The sequence below is a fragment of the Callithrix jacchus genome, chromosome 21, assembly GCF_049354715.1.
Source record: "Callithrix jacchus isolate 240 chromosome 21, calJac240_pri, whole genome shotgun sequence".
Lineage (NCBI taxonomy): Eukaryota > Metazoa > Chordata > Mammalia > Primates > Cebidae > Callithrix > Callithrix jacchus.
The window spans coordinates 48,355,870-48,372,495 of NC_133522.1; the positions used below are offsets into that span (position 1 = coordinate 48,355,870).

Genomic DNA, 16,626 nt, shown 5'->3' on the forward strand with positions numbered 1-16,626 from the left:
ATAACATGCTCACACAGCCAGTCACCAAGCTCCAGGGCCATGGCTTCCCTTCCCCCTGCCTCCCAGACAGGCCTGCAACCCTGGCCCTGCTTGCTGGTTCTGGGGACAGTGGTAGGCTGGTGGTCCCCTGCCCCAGGGGTAGTTTTAAATTGAGGTATGATTTACAGTTAGTAAAGTATACAGATCTTCAGTGCCCAGCTTGGCAGATCCGTACATGCACATGGGGGCAGCCATCCCTTAGGGTAGGGGGTGGACCCTTTCTAGCTCCCAGAAGGTTTCCCGTGCCCTGTCCCCCATTGTCCTGCTTTAGGTAACCCTGACTCTCCCCTCTAACAGCATGGATTCGCTTGCCTTCCTCGAGCTTCCTGGAAGTGGAATGCCGCCATCTGCCCTCCTTCGCGAATGGCTGCTTTTCTTCGTGTTATATGTGTGAGATTCATCCTCACTGTTGCCTGGACCTGTAACTAGTTCTTTTTCATTGTCTGTTGTGTGAATCTAGGGAAATGTACCCCTTCTTCCTTGTGGACAGTTGGGCGAGGAGGACAGGCGGTCGGCTTCTAGCTTGGAACTGTAGGACTAAAACCGCTCCCGAGGCTCGTCTCCCGGTGGCATATGAAGATGGCTCATGTCCGTTGTGTGCTCAAGAGTAGGGTTGCTGCAGAGTCCTGCTGGAACGTCACCAGCAGGTGTCCTTGTATCTCTCTTAGAATGCAGGGTGCAGGTGTCCCAGGCAAGCTGCCGGGAGAGGAGGGGTGGCAGTTCCTCTCTGTGTCCCATGCTGAGCTTCACTGAGGCCACTGCCTCTCCTTGCGTCTGTCCTCCCATCTCCTAGGGTGAGCTCCACAAGTATTGCACTGCTTGGGATGAAGCGGATGTCAGATTCAGCAGCCAGAGCAGCAAGGCTGGGTCCATTGCCCCCCACCAGCTCCCTGATAATGAGACCGACTGTGGCTGGGCACCGTTTGGTAAGTTCATTGTCAGTCCGCCCAGAAGTGGCCGTCCTTCCAAGATGCTTCCAGCCTTGCTGTTAATAATTTTAGTGGAAGTAATGCTATTCCCAGATGTAACTGCATTTCCATGACAGCCCTCTCCTACCTAAGAGCAGTTACATCTTCACCGCTGTGTTCCCAGTGCCTGTGCACGGAGCTGTCCCTTCTGAAAGAAGGTTCTCTTAACGGGGAATGTGTTGAAGATCATTTGGGTTTTGTATTTGTCAGACTTGGAAGGTTAGACTTGCAGGGCATAGATCTGTGGGTGGGAAGGAGAGAGAGACACCAGGGCCTGGTGTGGTTGCTGGCCTGGGCAGGCGTGCCACAGAAGAGCCAGTGGACATGGAAACCAAAGGCATCAGTCAGATGTCCAGCCACCGTGCACAGTGAGGTTTACCGCATCTGAATTATGTCTGTATTATATTTAGTGATTATTTGAAACTGCGGTGACTTCATTTTCCTTCGCAAGAAACTGAACGGAGAATGCACCGCCTCGTTTTCTATGTGGAAAACCACGCTTTTCACTTTCTAAGCACACCCAGATTTAGAGAACAGATGCTCTGTGTTTTACAGCCATGCACTAGAACATAAACTAAACAGTCCTGAGCTTTTCCTGTTGATTTGCAAATTCACGTAGATAAGAACAACTATCAGCAGCTGCTCGGGGCCCTGGACTACTCCTTCCTGTGCGCCTATGCCGTGGGGATGTACCTCAGGTAGGTCTGCTCCAGTTCTCCAGACGCTTCCTGGTTATCTGGTCCCCACCATGCAGAGAGGACGTCGTTACCCCGAAGTGCACGGGAGCGCGGGAGTGGGGCCCTGCCTTGCCAGTGCCTTCCCTGCTGTTCTCTTCCCAAAGATGAGGCCGGGCTTAGGAGGAGGCAGGTGCATGTGCTGTGCCCACACACAGGACGTCAAAGTGGAGGATCTGCACGTCCCAGGCATCCCGCAGATTGGACACAGGTTGCCCTCAGCTTTCCTGGCCCTGGGGTTTAGGACCCACCATGAATCCTGACCATCCTGAGACATGGTCATTCAGGAACAGGGAACTAGTTTCCCGTTCAGCAGAGCCCGACCTCTCCTGTGGTTCAGGGGCTGCCATCTGTTTACATGCCCCTGATAACTAATTGCACCTGCCATTCGGAACAGTGGACACACTGTGTGCTGAACAGCTCCACCTGGATGCCCAGCTTGGCCCCAGAACTCTGAGCACAGCAGAAGCAGCCCCACATAGCAGGCGGGGAACTCCAGACAGCTCGGATTTGAATCCCAGCCCTACCACTTGCTAGGAAGTGGCCTTGGGCAAGCTACTATGACTCTTTGTGCCTCAGTTTCCCCTTTGCAACATGGGGGAAATAATAGTACTTACATCACAGGATTGGGGCGAAGATTGAGTCAATGTATGTAGAAGCTCAGAACGCTGACTGGCCTCTGCTGCCAGCCCAGCCTGTTCTTATCCCACTCATGAACTGACTAGGGCAGGTGGTGAATGTTATGTGGGTTGTAGGATGTGTGATTGGCTGATCTCAAACTGCTATTGTGTCAGTCCAGACGGGTTTTTTTTAAAGGCATTATAGGGATGTTCTAGCCCATTTTCTGTTGCTGTTAACACAATACCTGAGATGGAGTAATTTACAATGAAAAGAGGCATATTTAGCTCTTACCTAACTGGGAAGTTCAAGATTGGGCAGCTGTAGCTGGCAAGAGCCTTGTGGCGCATTGTCCTGTGGTGGAGGGCGTCACCTGGCGGAGGCACCTGTGAGATGGGTGAGCGGTGAGCAGGTGCACGGAACACACAGCGCAGGGTGACCTTGCTTTATAGCAGCCCGCTCTCACCTCTTCTGACAGCTCGTCAGTCCTGAGAGGCAGCTGCTCACTCCTGCGCATGCATTCCTGCATCAAGGTGCGTCCCTCACGACCCAAATGTCCTTTAGAGCTCCCTGCACCTGTTATGTTGGGGATGAGGCCTCCACACGAGTTTTTATGGAGACCGACCATAGTCAGGCCACAGCCAGGGACTGGGGCATGCAGTCCCAGGAGGCTTTTGTTCAGAGACAGAGATCTTTAAGCCTGGTGAACCCCAGGATCCCCATAAAAGTTTAGCTGCTCCGTGAGAGCCACCCGGAGTGTGAGATCATCAAGACCTGGGCCCTCTGCCCCAGTCGGGGCCCTGATGAGTGGTTGGTGCCCAGGCAGGCAGTGTCTGCTGTTGGAGAGGAGTGCACAGCCCTCCCTCTATTGAACGTGTAGATTTGCCTCCTTCTGCAGAACTTGTCTGAGTGAACAAATGAATAAAGCCCAGAGTGTGTGGTGCGCAGCAGAACATGAGCCTAGCTGGAAAGGGTGTGGTGTGTACCTTGGGCTTCCTTAGGGCCTGGGTCTCAGCCAGGCTGCCAGACCTTCTCCATTTTGAGGTCAAATGTTTACAGTCCCCAGACTGCAGGCTTACTGAACGCAAACAATCTGTGGTATAAAAAGACCCAGAGTGGGAGTGTGTGCTTCTCAGTTACTAGAAAGCTATTTAAATATGGTTGTCAGCTGGGGGCAGTTTTGTCTCCTAGGGGACATTTGTGGGTGTCACAACCAGGAAAGGGATATTGCTGGCATCTAGTGGAAAGAAACCAGGGCATTGCTAAGCATCCTGCAGCACGCAGGATGGCCCCCACCACCACCGAATCATCGGACCCAAAATACCCAGTGCGGAGGTTCAGACAGCCTGCTTTACATGAATAAAGTGGCTTACCGCTGCTTACTTATCAGTAAAGATAATTCCTATGCAAGTCGCCAGTAAGGTTATTAAAACGAAATTCGGTCTAATGCGACATCTACGCGGTAAACTCCTGGTCAAGGGCACACGCTGCTTCGTTGAAGGGGCCTCTTTGTATGACAGTCCCTACCTGAGGTCTCAGCGATGAGTGGTGTTTTGCTCACTGTGTCAGATGAAATCATATACGAGAGGGTACAGTCACAGCCCAGGCACTGCCTGGCGGGTTCAGGCAGATGCAGCGTGGACTTGAATCCCTGTATGAGTCCCATATCATGTGAAATGGTGTTCGTTCAGTTAGAACTTTTCTTTAAAACTTTTCAGTAGAGACCAAAGTGGGCCCAAATCATACAGCAAGATTACAGAATACTTCTAAGCCTAGCCAACAGCACCAGCTCTCAGGAGCCCGTCTGGTTCTGCTGGCTGTGCTGAGACCTGGGCGGGTCAGCCGGCCTCTCAGTGACATATCTCCTGGTCTCAGCTGGCCTTTCAGGGACATCTCTCCTCTTCTCTGAAGTGGGTGGGTGATAACTCCTTAGCCCCAGAATGCCCTTGAGTCTGTGCGTGATGTGAGGTGTTAGCTGAAATTTTCACTGGTGAGGTGTTAGCTGAAATTTTCGCTGTAATTTTAAGTTACTTTCTTCTGCTTTAGTATTTAAAAGGTCACGTGCATGACCCTCGGTAGATCTTTCACTTGATGAATTCAGAGGAAAAGCTCTCGGGTGTAGGTTCTTGAAATGAAAGATGAGGATGTTGGCTCTGACTCCCAGAATGGTGTTCACGGCAGGCAGGTGTCATTGTGTGTTAGGTTTCCTGTTCATCTGACTCCTAGAATGACCCTACAGAAGAAAGTGAGACCCAGAGAGTCTCTGACGCTTGTGAAGCGCTCATGTTCATCCGTGACACTCTACAGCTTTTCTATTTACCTAACAAGTCACCACGTTGAGTTGGACTGTAGTAACATTTCCCATGAAACAGTAAGGGACGTTCTGGATGGCACTGGGTCGTGTGCTGTGATGGTGGGTAAAGACTGTTAAGTCTGTTTCCTACTGTGGAGCTGGAGACGTGCTTACCACCCCGCTCAAGGCTGTTTCAGTGAGGGGCAAATCATCATTTATCCCACCGGGTCCGCAGACAGCTCTAAAGGGTAAGACACCAAAGGGGGCAGCCGTTTGGCGAACTGTACTGCCGTTCAGAGGATCAGAGAGGAGCCACCCCAGCATTTCAGACCTTACCACAGAACCAACCTTCTGCCTTTAAATCAGGTCAGAGTGGTGTGGCGGGAGGTGGCAGTGGCAAGCAGCTGAAAGCCACTTCCCCACTGAGCCCAGCCAGCCAGGTGTGTTAGCACAGGTGACTTAATTACAGCTTGTGGGGCCGAGGGACTTGCTCGGGGTCATCTGTGACCTCGTTCCGCGACATACGGTATAGTTTGACGCTTGGCGTTTTAAGGCACTATATACGTTTACTGGATATGGTTTGTGTGGAAGCAGGATTAACTGGCACCACAAGTCCCTGGTTCCTTTCATTGGAAACTGTCATAGATAAGTCATAGGGTTTGAATTTTATTGTTTGACAGATAGGGACTTTTCCTAGAAATAAGCTCTTCTAAGATGTCGCCAGTCTGGTTTCTGGTGAGCAAACACTCCATAGGGAAATAGTTGTGTGAAACCTTCCTGGAAACTGTAAGGCTTGAGAGTTCTCCCAGCTCAGAGAACAGCATGAAAACATCCAGCAAGGAGCCAGCAGGTGGTTGACGTTCTGGCTGTGTTTGTCACCTCCTGTTTGTGTTTCCCTCTCCACCTCAGTGGCATAATTGGGGAACGCCTGCCGATCAGGTATTACCTAACGTTTGGGATGCTCGCCAGCGGAGCCTTCACCGCCCTGTTCGGCTTGGGGTATTTCTACAACATCCACAGTTTCGGATTCTACGTGGTAACTCAGGTAAGGTTTGGGTCCATGGCTCACCATGTATGGGGGTTCCTTTGTGAATAGGGTGGGGTGTTTATGTCACATCACCGCTGTCAAGCTGTTGGGAGGAGCCAGAAGTGCATCCTGTCTGAAGTCAGGGTCAGCTGACATACAAAGTCCTTCCTTTCTCTTCTGCTTGGAAAGTCCAGCAGCCAGGAGGATGTTCTTAATTTCAGGAGTTGCCTCGTAAAGAATGCTGTCTGTCAGTGCCCCAGCAGGGAGGCTGACATGCAGCACCCTTAGGAGGCCTCCCATCTTCATGTGGATAAGTTTGAGATGCTTTGTCTTGAGAAATATTTGACCACTCAGGGGTTGGAGGGTGTGTCCTCCAGCCGAAGCCCCAGCTGGAGTCACCCTAAAAGCAGTGGCAGGGGAGTTCCCCCCAGAGAGTACCCCAAACCATCCCAAGACAGGGCCGGATGGGCTTCCCAAGGACAAAGCACTAAACTCTGGGTGATCGGATAAAGCATTTGTTAGCAGAACTGACGAAGTGGGGGCTGTGTAGTCTCGACACACAGCGGGGCAGGGCGCTCCACCTGGGTCTCTCCGCAGCCAGGGATTGGCATATGGAGTTGACGTGAGGGTTTAAGGAATTCGGCTCAGGGCCAGGGCTCATTGCTTTCCATGTTTTGGGTCAACAACTGAAACACCTTTATCAGTGCCCGGAATGTTCAGGGATCAACTTGGGTTCGAGCCAGCAGAGGAAAACCTGCAGGTGGCTGGGTCACAGTGAGGAAACGGGGAGACTCTCCAGAGGGAGGCAAGGGTAGAAAGAAGGGCCGACTTGGGAGTCGGGCAGCAGGAGGGGTGGGAGGCAGTCAGTGGAGAAGACAGGAGAGATCACGAAGGTGCTAGAAGGTGAGAAGGCCTGAGGACAGCCCGCGCTGGCTTTGCCCTTGGCGCTGGGCCCAGCCCTTCTGGCATCTCCTGGCTTCTGCCCTTCCCAGCAGTCCTGTGGATCAATATTTAGCAGCCGTGGAAAGTGATGGAAAATAATGATGCTCATTTTGGGCTTTGTGATGCTTCTGAGGCTCCCTCCCCGATAGCTCAGAGGAGTGTATAAAACCCTCAGGCAAATGGTATTTAATTTTGCTTCTCAAGATTTTACCATAACATTTGGAAAGGTTTGACTATTTTAATTACAAAAGCAATTCACACTTGTGTAGCAACATAGAAAACAAGAAGGGAGGAGAAAACCATTTTCCAGAGTCCCAGCATGTTTCTGGAGTGAAGGCCCAGCCTGGCTGGTCCAGAGGCAGCAACAGGTAGAGGAAGGCTCCCAGGCATCCTCGAGAGCAGCGGTTCCCAGCCTTTGTGGCCCCAGGGACCAGTTTTGTGGAAGACAATTTTCCACCGGGGACAAGGGAGAGAGGAGGATGGTTTGGGGATGAAACTGTTCCTCCTCAGGTCATCAGGCATTAGATTCTCATAAGGAGCACACAACCTAGATTCCTCACATGCGCAGTTCTCAGTAGGGTTCGCACTCCTATCAGAAGCTAATGCCACCGCTGATCTGAAGGGAGCCGGAGCTCAGGCAGTAAGACTCACTTGCCCACCACTCACCTCCTGCTGTGCAGCCTAACAGGCTATGGATCAGGACTAGTCTGTGCTTGGGATTGGGGACCCTGCTCTGGAGAGCATGAGGTTGTTGGGTGTGCCAGGCTGGCCTGGGGTTGGGGACCCTGCTCTGGAGAGCTGGTTTAGTGCAGTGAGGTGGTCATGGGTGCCAGGCTGTCCTGGGGTTGGGGACCCTGCTCTGGAGAGCTGGCTTAGTGCAGTGAGGTGGTCAGAGGCTCCAGGCTGGCCCTGGTTTCCTGCAGTCTCATAGAGCCACCCCGAGTCTCAGGGCACTCAAGCATCCTCAGTAATACATTCCCCAAGTTTCTTCATGAAACTCAGGTCGGGGTGTTCTTCAAAGGTGCAGAGATGCTTTTTCCAAGGTGCTAAGTCAAGGTTGTATTCATTTCAGAGAATGACTAACACCAGTGCCTTCTCCATGGTACTGTAAGGGGCAAACATGGAATTTACAAGCCATATTTATTGTACAATTCTGAAAAGAGAAGAAAGGTTTTCCCTCTTTATAAAGTTTTTCTTTATTTATTTTTTGAGATAAAAATACTTACTGTGTTGTTCAGTTGGATTACAGTGGTGCAATCACAGCTCACAACAGCCCTGACCTCCTGGGCTCAAGCAGTCCTCCCACCTCAGCTTCCTGAGTGGCTTGGATCACGGGTGTGCGCCACCACACCTGGCTACTTTTTAATTCTTTTGTAGACAAGGGGGTCTCGCTATAATGTCCAGGCTGGTCTCAAATTCCTGCACTCAAGAGACCCTCCCACCCTGGCCTCCCAAAATGCTAGCATTGCAGGCGTGAGCCACTGCGCCTAGCCTCTTTCTGGAACGTTCTTAGATTCGAAAGAGACTGGAAAGCTTGGCCCCACTCTGTTACGAGCTGTCCTCTCCTGGTGGTGGGGTTCTGGCTGGGTTTTCTTTTCTTGCTTTTCTCTACGTATTCTAAAGTTTGCACAATAGGCATGGATTACTTTTATTTTGAAAAATATATAGATGCCTGTGTATATGGTTTAAAAATACATGTGTAGTTTAAACTATATATAAATATGCAGTGACAGTCCGTCTCTGACAGTCCTTCTTTGTGTGAGCAGAGAAGCTCTGTGTGCCTCCCCGAGGCGCCCCCCCGACCCCCACTGTGGCACCCTCCCCAGCCCTCTTCCTGCGGTTCAGTCTCTCCTTTGCCTCTCCCACAGGTCATCAACGGACTGGTGCAGACCACCGGCTGGCCCAGCGTCGTCACCTGCCTTGGCAACTGGTTTGGAAAAGGAAGGTGAGAAAAAGCAGCCCTGTTTCCAACAGCATTTATTTTTTAAAAGATTCTGATGAAAACTAGACCATTTGACTTTTAGTTTTTCTGTAGACTGATTACAGCAAAAACATGTTACTGTCCTCTTTAAAATCAGATGGCTGAAACCTCCGGGGCTTGAATTTCTGAAATTCAGATGGCCTATGTCCCTCGAGATGGGAGCCCCGCCCTCCCATTGTGGGCCAGGTGGAGTCTGTGTCATGAGGCTCCTCTGCATCTGTCTTGCCTGGCCTCCCTCTTGTTGTGGGAGAGGCAGAGTCCGGACCCTGCCCCAGGCCTTTTGAAGCCGAAGCTACGTGGTAACATGGGAGTTTGAGAAGTCCTGACCTGGGTCACCCAGTGCACAGCACTGAAGTAGCAGAGCTGGGACCCAGGCTCTGGGGAGTCCAGATTTATTTGCAAATGGCTGTGTAAAATTCAGCACAGCCAGGCCAAAGCTTTAGTTATGGTGGAAAACAGCAAACCAGATGCAGAAGCTAAAACTGGAACACCGCATCATCAGGTCCTAACTCCTAGATGCTGTGCCTCGTTCACCGGGTGGGTGCCTCTGTGAGTTTTGTGCAAATGGCAGTTTATCAAGCGGCTGTATGTATTAACAGATGGCAGAGTCACAAAGTGTAACCTTAGGCCTTCCAAGAATTTCAGGGAAAGGACTCTTTCTTCTTGAGAACAACAAAAGTCAGCTCTGAGAGAGAAGTGGCACGTGTGATGGCACAGCCTGGAAGCGAGTACATCCATCCAGCTCTCTTGGGGGCATCTCCAGTCCCGCGTCCCACAAAGGCAGTGTCTCCGTGGTCCTCGTGAATCTATGCCCGACGTGGGGGGACTCATCCCAGCTTCTCACCCCATCTTCTGTCCCGTGTTCTGTTGTGTTGCAGGAGAGGTTTGATTATGGGGGTCTGGAACTCCCACACCTCCGTGGGCAACATCTTGGGCTCATTGATTGCTGGCTACTGGGTGTCCACGTGCTGGGGGCTGTCCTTCATCGTGCCCGGGGCCATCGTGGCAGCCATGGGGATAGTGTGCTTTCTCTTCCTCATTGAACGTAAGTGCACATGGCCTTGGAGACCACCCACCGAGGGAGGCCTTGGGAGTGAGCGTGAGAGTGGCATGGCCTAGCGCCCTGTTTGCCCGTGGCTTCCTCAGCACTCTTCTTGCCAGGGAGGCTTCCTGGTTTGCATGCGGACTTCCCCGGGAGCTGGTTCTCTCCCGGTCTTGCTGGATTTTCTACTCTTCCCTGATTTCTGGAGTGACCTGTGCCCACATTCCTTCCTCCCATCGCCCTCCCCTCCACTTGCCCCAGCATGCTGCGTTCGTGCCTGGGAATCTTACATCTTCCCACAGGGATGTTCGTCTCACACCCATCTCACCACCACAACCTGAATTGTACCAAGTCAGTTATTTGCCTTCTGATAAGATATGTCTTGGACAGTGTTATAAAAGACTTAGGCCGGGTGTGGTGGCTCAAGCCTGTAATCCTAGCACTTTAGGAGGCCAAGGCAGGTGAATCACCTGAGGTCCGGAGTTCAAGACCAGCCTGACCAACATGGAGAAACGCTGTCTCTACTAAAAATATAAAAAATTAGCCAGGTGTGGTGGCACATGCCTGTAATTCCAGCTACTTAGGCAGCTGAGGCAGGAGAATCACTTGAACCTGGGAGGTGGAGGTTGCAGTGAGCCAAGATCACACCACTGTACTCCAGCCTGGGCAACAAGAGCAAAACTTCATCTCCATAAATAAACAAATAAATAAAAGACTTACTTAATATCTTAATTGGGTAAAAAAGTATCTCTTGGAAAATCAAATCCTTTATTCCATTTCAGATTCAATGAAAAACTTCTGATTTAGCTGAATCTGAAATTAATTTCTGAAGTAGAGCCCGCAGGTGCTGAGAGGCTTCAGGACAGCTACGGCGAGGTTAGAGAGGCCCAGGTGGCCCCAGCAGTCACACGACAGGGGCTCGAATCCCACAGGCTGCTCTGATAAGTTGTCCTCAGCACTGAGTTCTTTGATTGAGTTTAAAGCACAGTGAAACCACAAGGCAACAGACAGCTCCCTGCAGCTCCCTCCCGCTCCCTCCCAGGTGGGGACACTCAGAGCCAGCTCCCTCCAGCCACGCTGGGTGCTGCTTATCACTTCAGCTCTGCATGCAGAAGTTAATGCATAGTCCATTTAGGTGCTCACTTTTTTGTCTTGCCAAAGCTAACTTTTTAATTTTGAAGATGGCCATCATCTAGCCACCCTATAAGTTCTGAGACTCTCAGCCCAGTCTTCTGTGTTGGTGAAAATGGAAATAAACATTCAGATGAGGAATGCCCAAACACACCCATTGGTATAAGCAGAAAGTAGGGGTCCCAGGCTGCACTCAGCTCTCATTTCCCCTCTTCGGCCTTCAGCAGTACCCTGGACAGCCCTAGCAGGGACCTGGCCGGACGGGCAGGGCTCCAGCTCCCTTACCAGTAGGCCAACAGGTGGCTTTCAGCTCTGGCTGGTGTGCCACTGCAGTTCTGGGAAAGGCCGTTCCCACCACCTGTTTTCCTCTGCTCTGGTTCCTAGAACCTGGAGTTCCGTGTCCCTGCTCTCCAGGTATTTGAGACACTAGCCACCAGGAGAACAATGTGCCTCTCTGTTAGCACACAGGGGCCCCCAGGTGTCTCCTGCCTGAGGGTAGAGTCCCCAGGGCCTTTTATTCTCTTCCTCAGCTGGAAAGGGCTTGACTCTGGAGAGGAGAGGACATGTGGGAGGGAAGGAGCTTGCTCAGTGGCCATGGTGGGTGAGCTCAGCAGCACGTCCAGGCATTCAGGGCCCCGTGTGGACGCTTGTCTCTGTAAGCAGAGAGAGCTTGGCTCTTGTGAATAAGCCTCCCTGATCCAATTTGGGCAGATAGCAATGATCCAGATGCCCCCTGTCCCTGGGTCCTCCTTGGCCACAGGCAGGCTCACCTACAGGAGGGCTGTGTGCTTCGTCTGTAGCCAAACAGAACAGAACCCCCAGAGCCTCCTGCCCAGGGACTCGGCCCAACACTCTTTCCCCTTGTGCCCGGGAGTTGCACCACGTCTGAACGGTGGGACCCAGCTGTGACAGCAGTGGCTGGATGCAGAGTCTGAGAACAGGAGCTCTTTGCAGACAGGGAGGAAACATCCAGTGCTTCTTGGTTTGTTTCTGCCCCTCCTTGTCCCGAATCACTGCCTGGGCAGATGCTAAAGGCGTCAGATACACCATTCCTGTGACCAATGGGGGATGGAGCTTTCTCTGCTGCTCCTTCACCTCTATCTCCTGCCCAGGGTGGGGCCCAGAGGCCAGGGCGTCCCCTGCTCCCTTCTCAGGCCTCTCTGAGTCTACTTTGTGAAGCTGTTCTCAGATGGATCCCAGCCAAGGGACATGTGTGCTCAAGTCCCTCAAGGTGAAAGTCCAGCATATCAGGGGGACCCCCTTGCTCGCCTTAGGGTGGGGGGCATCACACTGAGTGGATACAGAGGGGATGAAATGGCTGATGTCCTTTAAACTGGTGACCGCACATCACAGGTGGACCATTGGGACTGCCCAGCATGCTGACCATGTGTCCCTTGTCAATGGCCTCGTCCTTGGGCTGTGCCCAGGAGAGGAGGGCAGCGCACCCCACAGCCAGCCTCGGAGCTCTCAGTGTAGACCCACCTGGCCCAACAGCGTAGCGGGGGCCTTGAGGCCAGCAGGAGTGTGCTCAGCAGCTGCTTGCCCCTCCACAGTGTCACCCTGGGTCGTGCAGGAATGGACTCGGCCGTGGGAAGCCTGCAGCCCTGTAGCTCAGTTTGGATTGCAAAGCAATAACCGGTTTCATCCAGGGTTATAAAAAGACCAAGATTCTGGGTAGTCAGAGGGGGCTACGGAAATAGATCCTGGAGAAACCAGGGCTGGTTTCCCATGGCTCCTCGAAGCCTGGGGCTGACCGTGGGTTCCCATGTTGCTTGGGGCAGGTCACTGGCATCTTTAAAGGACAGGCTGAAGCCTCACTCCCGGTTCTGTCCCTTTGCAAGTTTCCTCCCTTCCTTGCATTTACATAAAGATGTTTGTTCTGTACCAAGATGGATGTTTTATCTCCACTCATTTTTATTCCTGATGAATTTCACAACATGAAATACCTCATGTGCAAATGTACAAATACTTCAGTGCAGACATTCCCGCCTTTTCCCCCGATGTGCTTTTCCTGGCTTTGTTTTCCTTCTGGGGCCCGTCCTCTGAATGTGACTCACGGGCTGGTCTGCACAGCGTCCGCCTGCTCCACTTGTTGTCGGCCACACTGGGAGCTGTTTTCCGTATTTAAAGTAGTGTTCATGTTCACCACGTTGGCATTGGCTGGCCCTGATCTGCCGTACGCCTTCCACACAGGTAGGGCAAACCTCCTGGCCAGCTGAGATGTGCAGCTGCCAACTTAAGTGATGGCAGCCAGCTCTATGTTTCATAGACTTCATGGACAGGGTGTGTGGGGTCATGGCATGCTATGGCGATGGCTTTTTTCTGGAACGAATGCCGATTTAGTAAAGGTATAATGGCATTTTGTATGGTGTCACAGACACACACAGACAGTGAAAAGGTTACGAGCAGAGCAAAGCAAGTCAGCATCGCCATCACAGCCCACAGCTGCCCGGCTTTGTTTCTTGTGGCAAGAGCAGCTCAGATCCACTCACCTATTGTCAGTTCTGCGTTCAGTCAGTTTCACCGCCGGTGCTCCCGTGTGCCCTGCCCTGGGGTCGTGTAGCTTACGTGGCGTTGCCGTGGTGCTGGACGTGCTCAGCCCTGGACTCATGTTTGCTCTTTCAGATCCGAAGGACGTCAGGTGCTCCTCCACCCTGGTGACGGTAAGGACTGTTTCCTTGTCCCCTTCTAGAACAGTGGGCAGTTCGCAGAGTGTTCTGACCACTTCCCCAGCCTGCTCCTGCCCGTGCGGCATCAGACAGAAACAGTGTGGACACAAGTCCCACCCTCAAAATACTGCCAGTTCTAGGAATAGATAATATCCTATTGTGGGTTTTGCTGATAACCTTATCAACAAAACCCAGAAGAGGTTTGATGCTGTCCAGATTAAGGACTTCATGCTAGGGGAGCCAAAGGCTGGGTCCCGGCCCCGCCTCCCCAGGAGTGGCGCCTCCCGGTGGCCCCAGGGCCTCAGCGCCACATGGGAGCTGGCTGCCATCACTTAAGTTGGCAGCTGCACATCTCAGCTGGCCAGGAGGTTTGCCCAGCACGCCCTTTCTCTCTTCTGTACCCCTGCCCAGATCAGCCAGCACAGGCCCTGCAGGCAGGATTGCTGACCACAAGCACTACCCTAGCTGTGCCCACAGTGAACATCGGCCACTTTCCCACCTGCCTGAGGCCGGCCCTCCCACGGCATCAGTCCCCTCCCCTTGCATGGCTCAGGGCTTGGCTCCTGCAGACACACCCACCCCCAATACCATTCCTGGCACACTCTTATAGTATTGATTGCTGTCTTGGAAGAAAGTCCCTCTGGCCTTCATGCCTACTCCCAGCCGCCCCCCTTCCCACCTCCACTGGCGGGACTCCCCTCCTCTCTGCAGGCTTCTGCCACCCACAGGAACAGCCCATCCAGGTCCCAGCAATGTCACCTGGCCACATGGGGCAGTCAGCTCTCTGGCCTTACCCTGCTGGACCTGTCACTGCATCTGACATGATGCTTCCCTCCCTCTGGGAAAGGCTCCCCTCCCTGGGCTAACATGCTAGTCAGGCCTATGCTGAGTGTCAGAGCCCAGAGGTGGGAGTGCTCCCAGGCTGCTCCTCAGCCTCCTCTTTCCTTGTCCTCCCACTCACTGCAGGAGAGCGCACTGGGCCTTTCAGTGCCCCCGGGGGGATTGATGTTGAGTCCCCATGCTGGCCTCATAGGGACCCCTCCCCTGAGCTCTGCAATCCTAGATCTCACCACCACTCGACCTTCCCACCGATCTATCTGGGTGTCCTTCAGACTTAACACAACCAGAGGAGATCTCCTGATTTTGCCCCTAAACACGCCGATCCCCCAGCATCCCCATTTCAGTCAGGAAGCTGCTGTCCACCCTGTGGACAGGCCAGATCCCAGGAGCTAGCCCGACGCCCCCTCCCTTGAGCCCTGTGCCCTGTCCTTGGCCAGGTTTCGTGGGTTCTGCTCTGTGAGGGATGTGGAATGGAAACGCTCTCACCACCGTCAGCTTCCTCTGAGCCGCTGCTCAGCAGCTTCCTGGAACAGTCCCCTTTTGCTCCCCAGAACCTCTTCTTCACACCTCACTTGCAGACACGGTCTCAAAACAGAGCACATCAGCCCTTGCATGACACGGTCCAGTGGCGCCATGTCACCCCATGTGAAATCCTTGCTGGTGGATCTGGTCCATCTCTGTCACTCACAGAAGGGGGCGAGCCCCTCGCCCGGAGCACCACCCGGCCTCGTGCAGGAGAGGGAGCCAGAGTCCCCTTTCTGTCTGTCACTACATCGGGCTTCTGGGTGTGATTCATCAGAAAGGCGTTCTGGTACTTGATGACAAAAACAGAAAAAACAGAAACAAAAGGAAGTTTAGCAACCAGAGCCTTCAGGAAGGTCAGTTACCTCCTGGTGTTCGTAAAACTACAGCTGGTACTTTTAAGTGTTTTAAAGAGCCATTTTCCTGTCGCGAGCATGAATTTCAGGTTCCAAGCGTGTAGAGTCGTGCCGTAAAGTAGCTTAGAGCTACCTGGACTGCCCAGCTTGAGAATGGGGAGAACCATGGCACACACCTTCCGCCCTGGGACGTCCTCTGCCCTCTAAGAAGAGCTTTTCCCCCCAGGGGCGGCCAGACCTGAGGATAGGAAGTTGGCACACGGGGAGTTTGGGGAGGGGCGGGTTTTCTCCTGCACAGCTTTTTTTTTTTGAGATGGAGTTTCGCTCTTGTTACCCAGGCTGGAGTGCAATGGCGTGATCTTGGCTCACCACAACCTCCGCCTCCTGGGTTCAGGCAATTCTCCCGCCTCAGCCTCCCGAGTAGCTGGGATTACAGGCACGCGCCACTGTGCCCAGCTAATTTTTTGTATTTTTAGTAGAGACGGGGTTTCACCATGTTGACCAGGATGGCCTCGATTTCTTGACCTCGTGATCCACCCGCCTCGGCCTCCCAAAGTGCTGGGGTTACAGGCGTGAGCCACCGCGCCCGGCCCTCCTGCACAGCTTTTAGGAATATGAGAGTGCATCTCGGCGAGAGGTGGTGCTTCTGCACCTTGTGTCCGTGAGTTCGGGGCTGAAGTCTATGTTTCATTCTCCTCGTTCAAATCCTCTCTGAGCAGTTCACTGAGATCCCCTGGTACTCAGGTGTCCCTGGCATGCCGTGGGGCAGGTGGTCCAGAGAAACAGCTTCTTGTCCTCTTCCCTCTCTGTGTTGGCTCGTCGCAGAGGGCAAGATGGCTGACACCTGGGGAGATTCCATCAGCTTCTGCAAACAGCCCCGAAGTTCTTTTTCCTGCAGGAATGTTACCCGCTCCGTGCAGGACACTGACGAGACCTTTGTCATGGGCCTTCCCGAGGGAGCTGAGGGCAGTTTGGCCCATGTCCCATCAGCTGCTGTCCTTGTGTAGTCTCTTCCCTTTATCACAAATGCGAGCTGTGGGGCAAAGCGAAATGCGTTTGTGAGATACTTCAGATGTGCTGGCTGGCTCTGGGAAGCTCCCACGTGGAAGTGCCATTTTTAGGACGAACTTCTAATTGTTCCCAATGTTTCAAAGCTTTTGTTACGGAGACTTTAAACATACAAAAAGGTAAAAATAACAGTATAATGAACCCCGATGTACCCAGCACCCAACTCTCCAACAGTTGGCCAGTCTGACTCTATCAGTGCCCCTTCCGATACTGTCCCTGCCCACCTCCTGCTGATGTATTTTGCAAGCAAATACCAATCATCTTAATATTTTGTCTCTGACGACTTCAGTGTTTGTTTCCAAAATATAAGGAAACTTGTGTGTGAAACAAAACGTAATATACCATTATCACACTTAAAACCCAATGGCAAAGAACAGAAAAACAGTAGAGAAAAGC

General features: G+C 52.6%; 1 protein-coding gene across 20 annotated transcripts in view; it reads left to right on the forward strand.

The window, feature by feature from the left end:
- The window catches only part of SLC37A1 (solute carrier family 37 member 1), a 91,477-nt gene that overhangs the window by 33,665 nt on the left and 41,186 nt on the right, over positions 1-16,626 (forward strand). For 10 of the 20 annotated variants that reach the window (XM_078358788.1, XM_078358790.1, XM_078358785.1 and 7 more), the window contains 6 exons: positions 833-965; positions 1,627-1,705; positions 5,562-5,697; positions 8,490-8,566; positions 9,481-9,647; positions 13,401-13,438. In XM_078358788.1, the coding sequence (XP_078214914.1) occupies positions 833-965; positions 1,627-1,705; positions 5,562-5,697; positions 8,490-8,566; positions 9,481-9,647; positions 13,401-13,438 (630 nt within the window). Of the gene's footprint in view, positions 1-832; positions 966-1,626; positions 1,706-5,556; positions 5,698-8,489; positions 8,567-9,480; positions 9,648-13,400; positions 13,439-16,626 lie in introns of all 20 variants that reach the window. The other 10 variants (XM_054248918.2, XM_078358784.1, XM_054248909.2 and 7 more) reach the window with 2 other exon arrangements.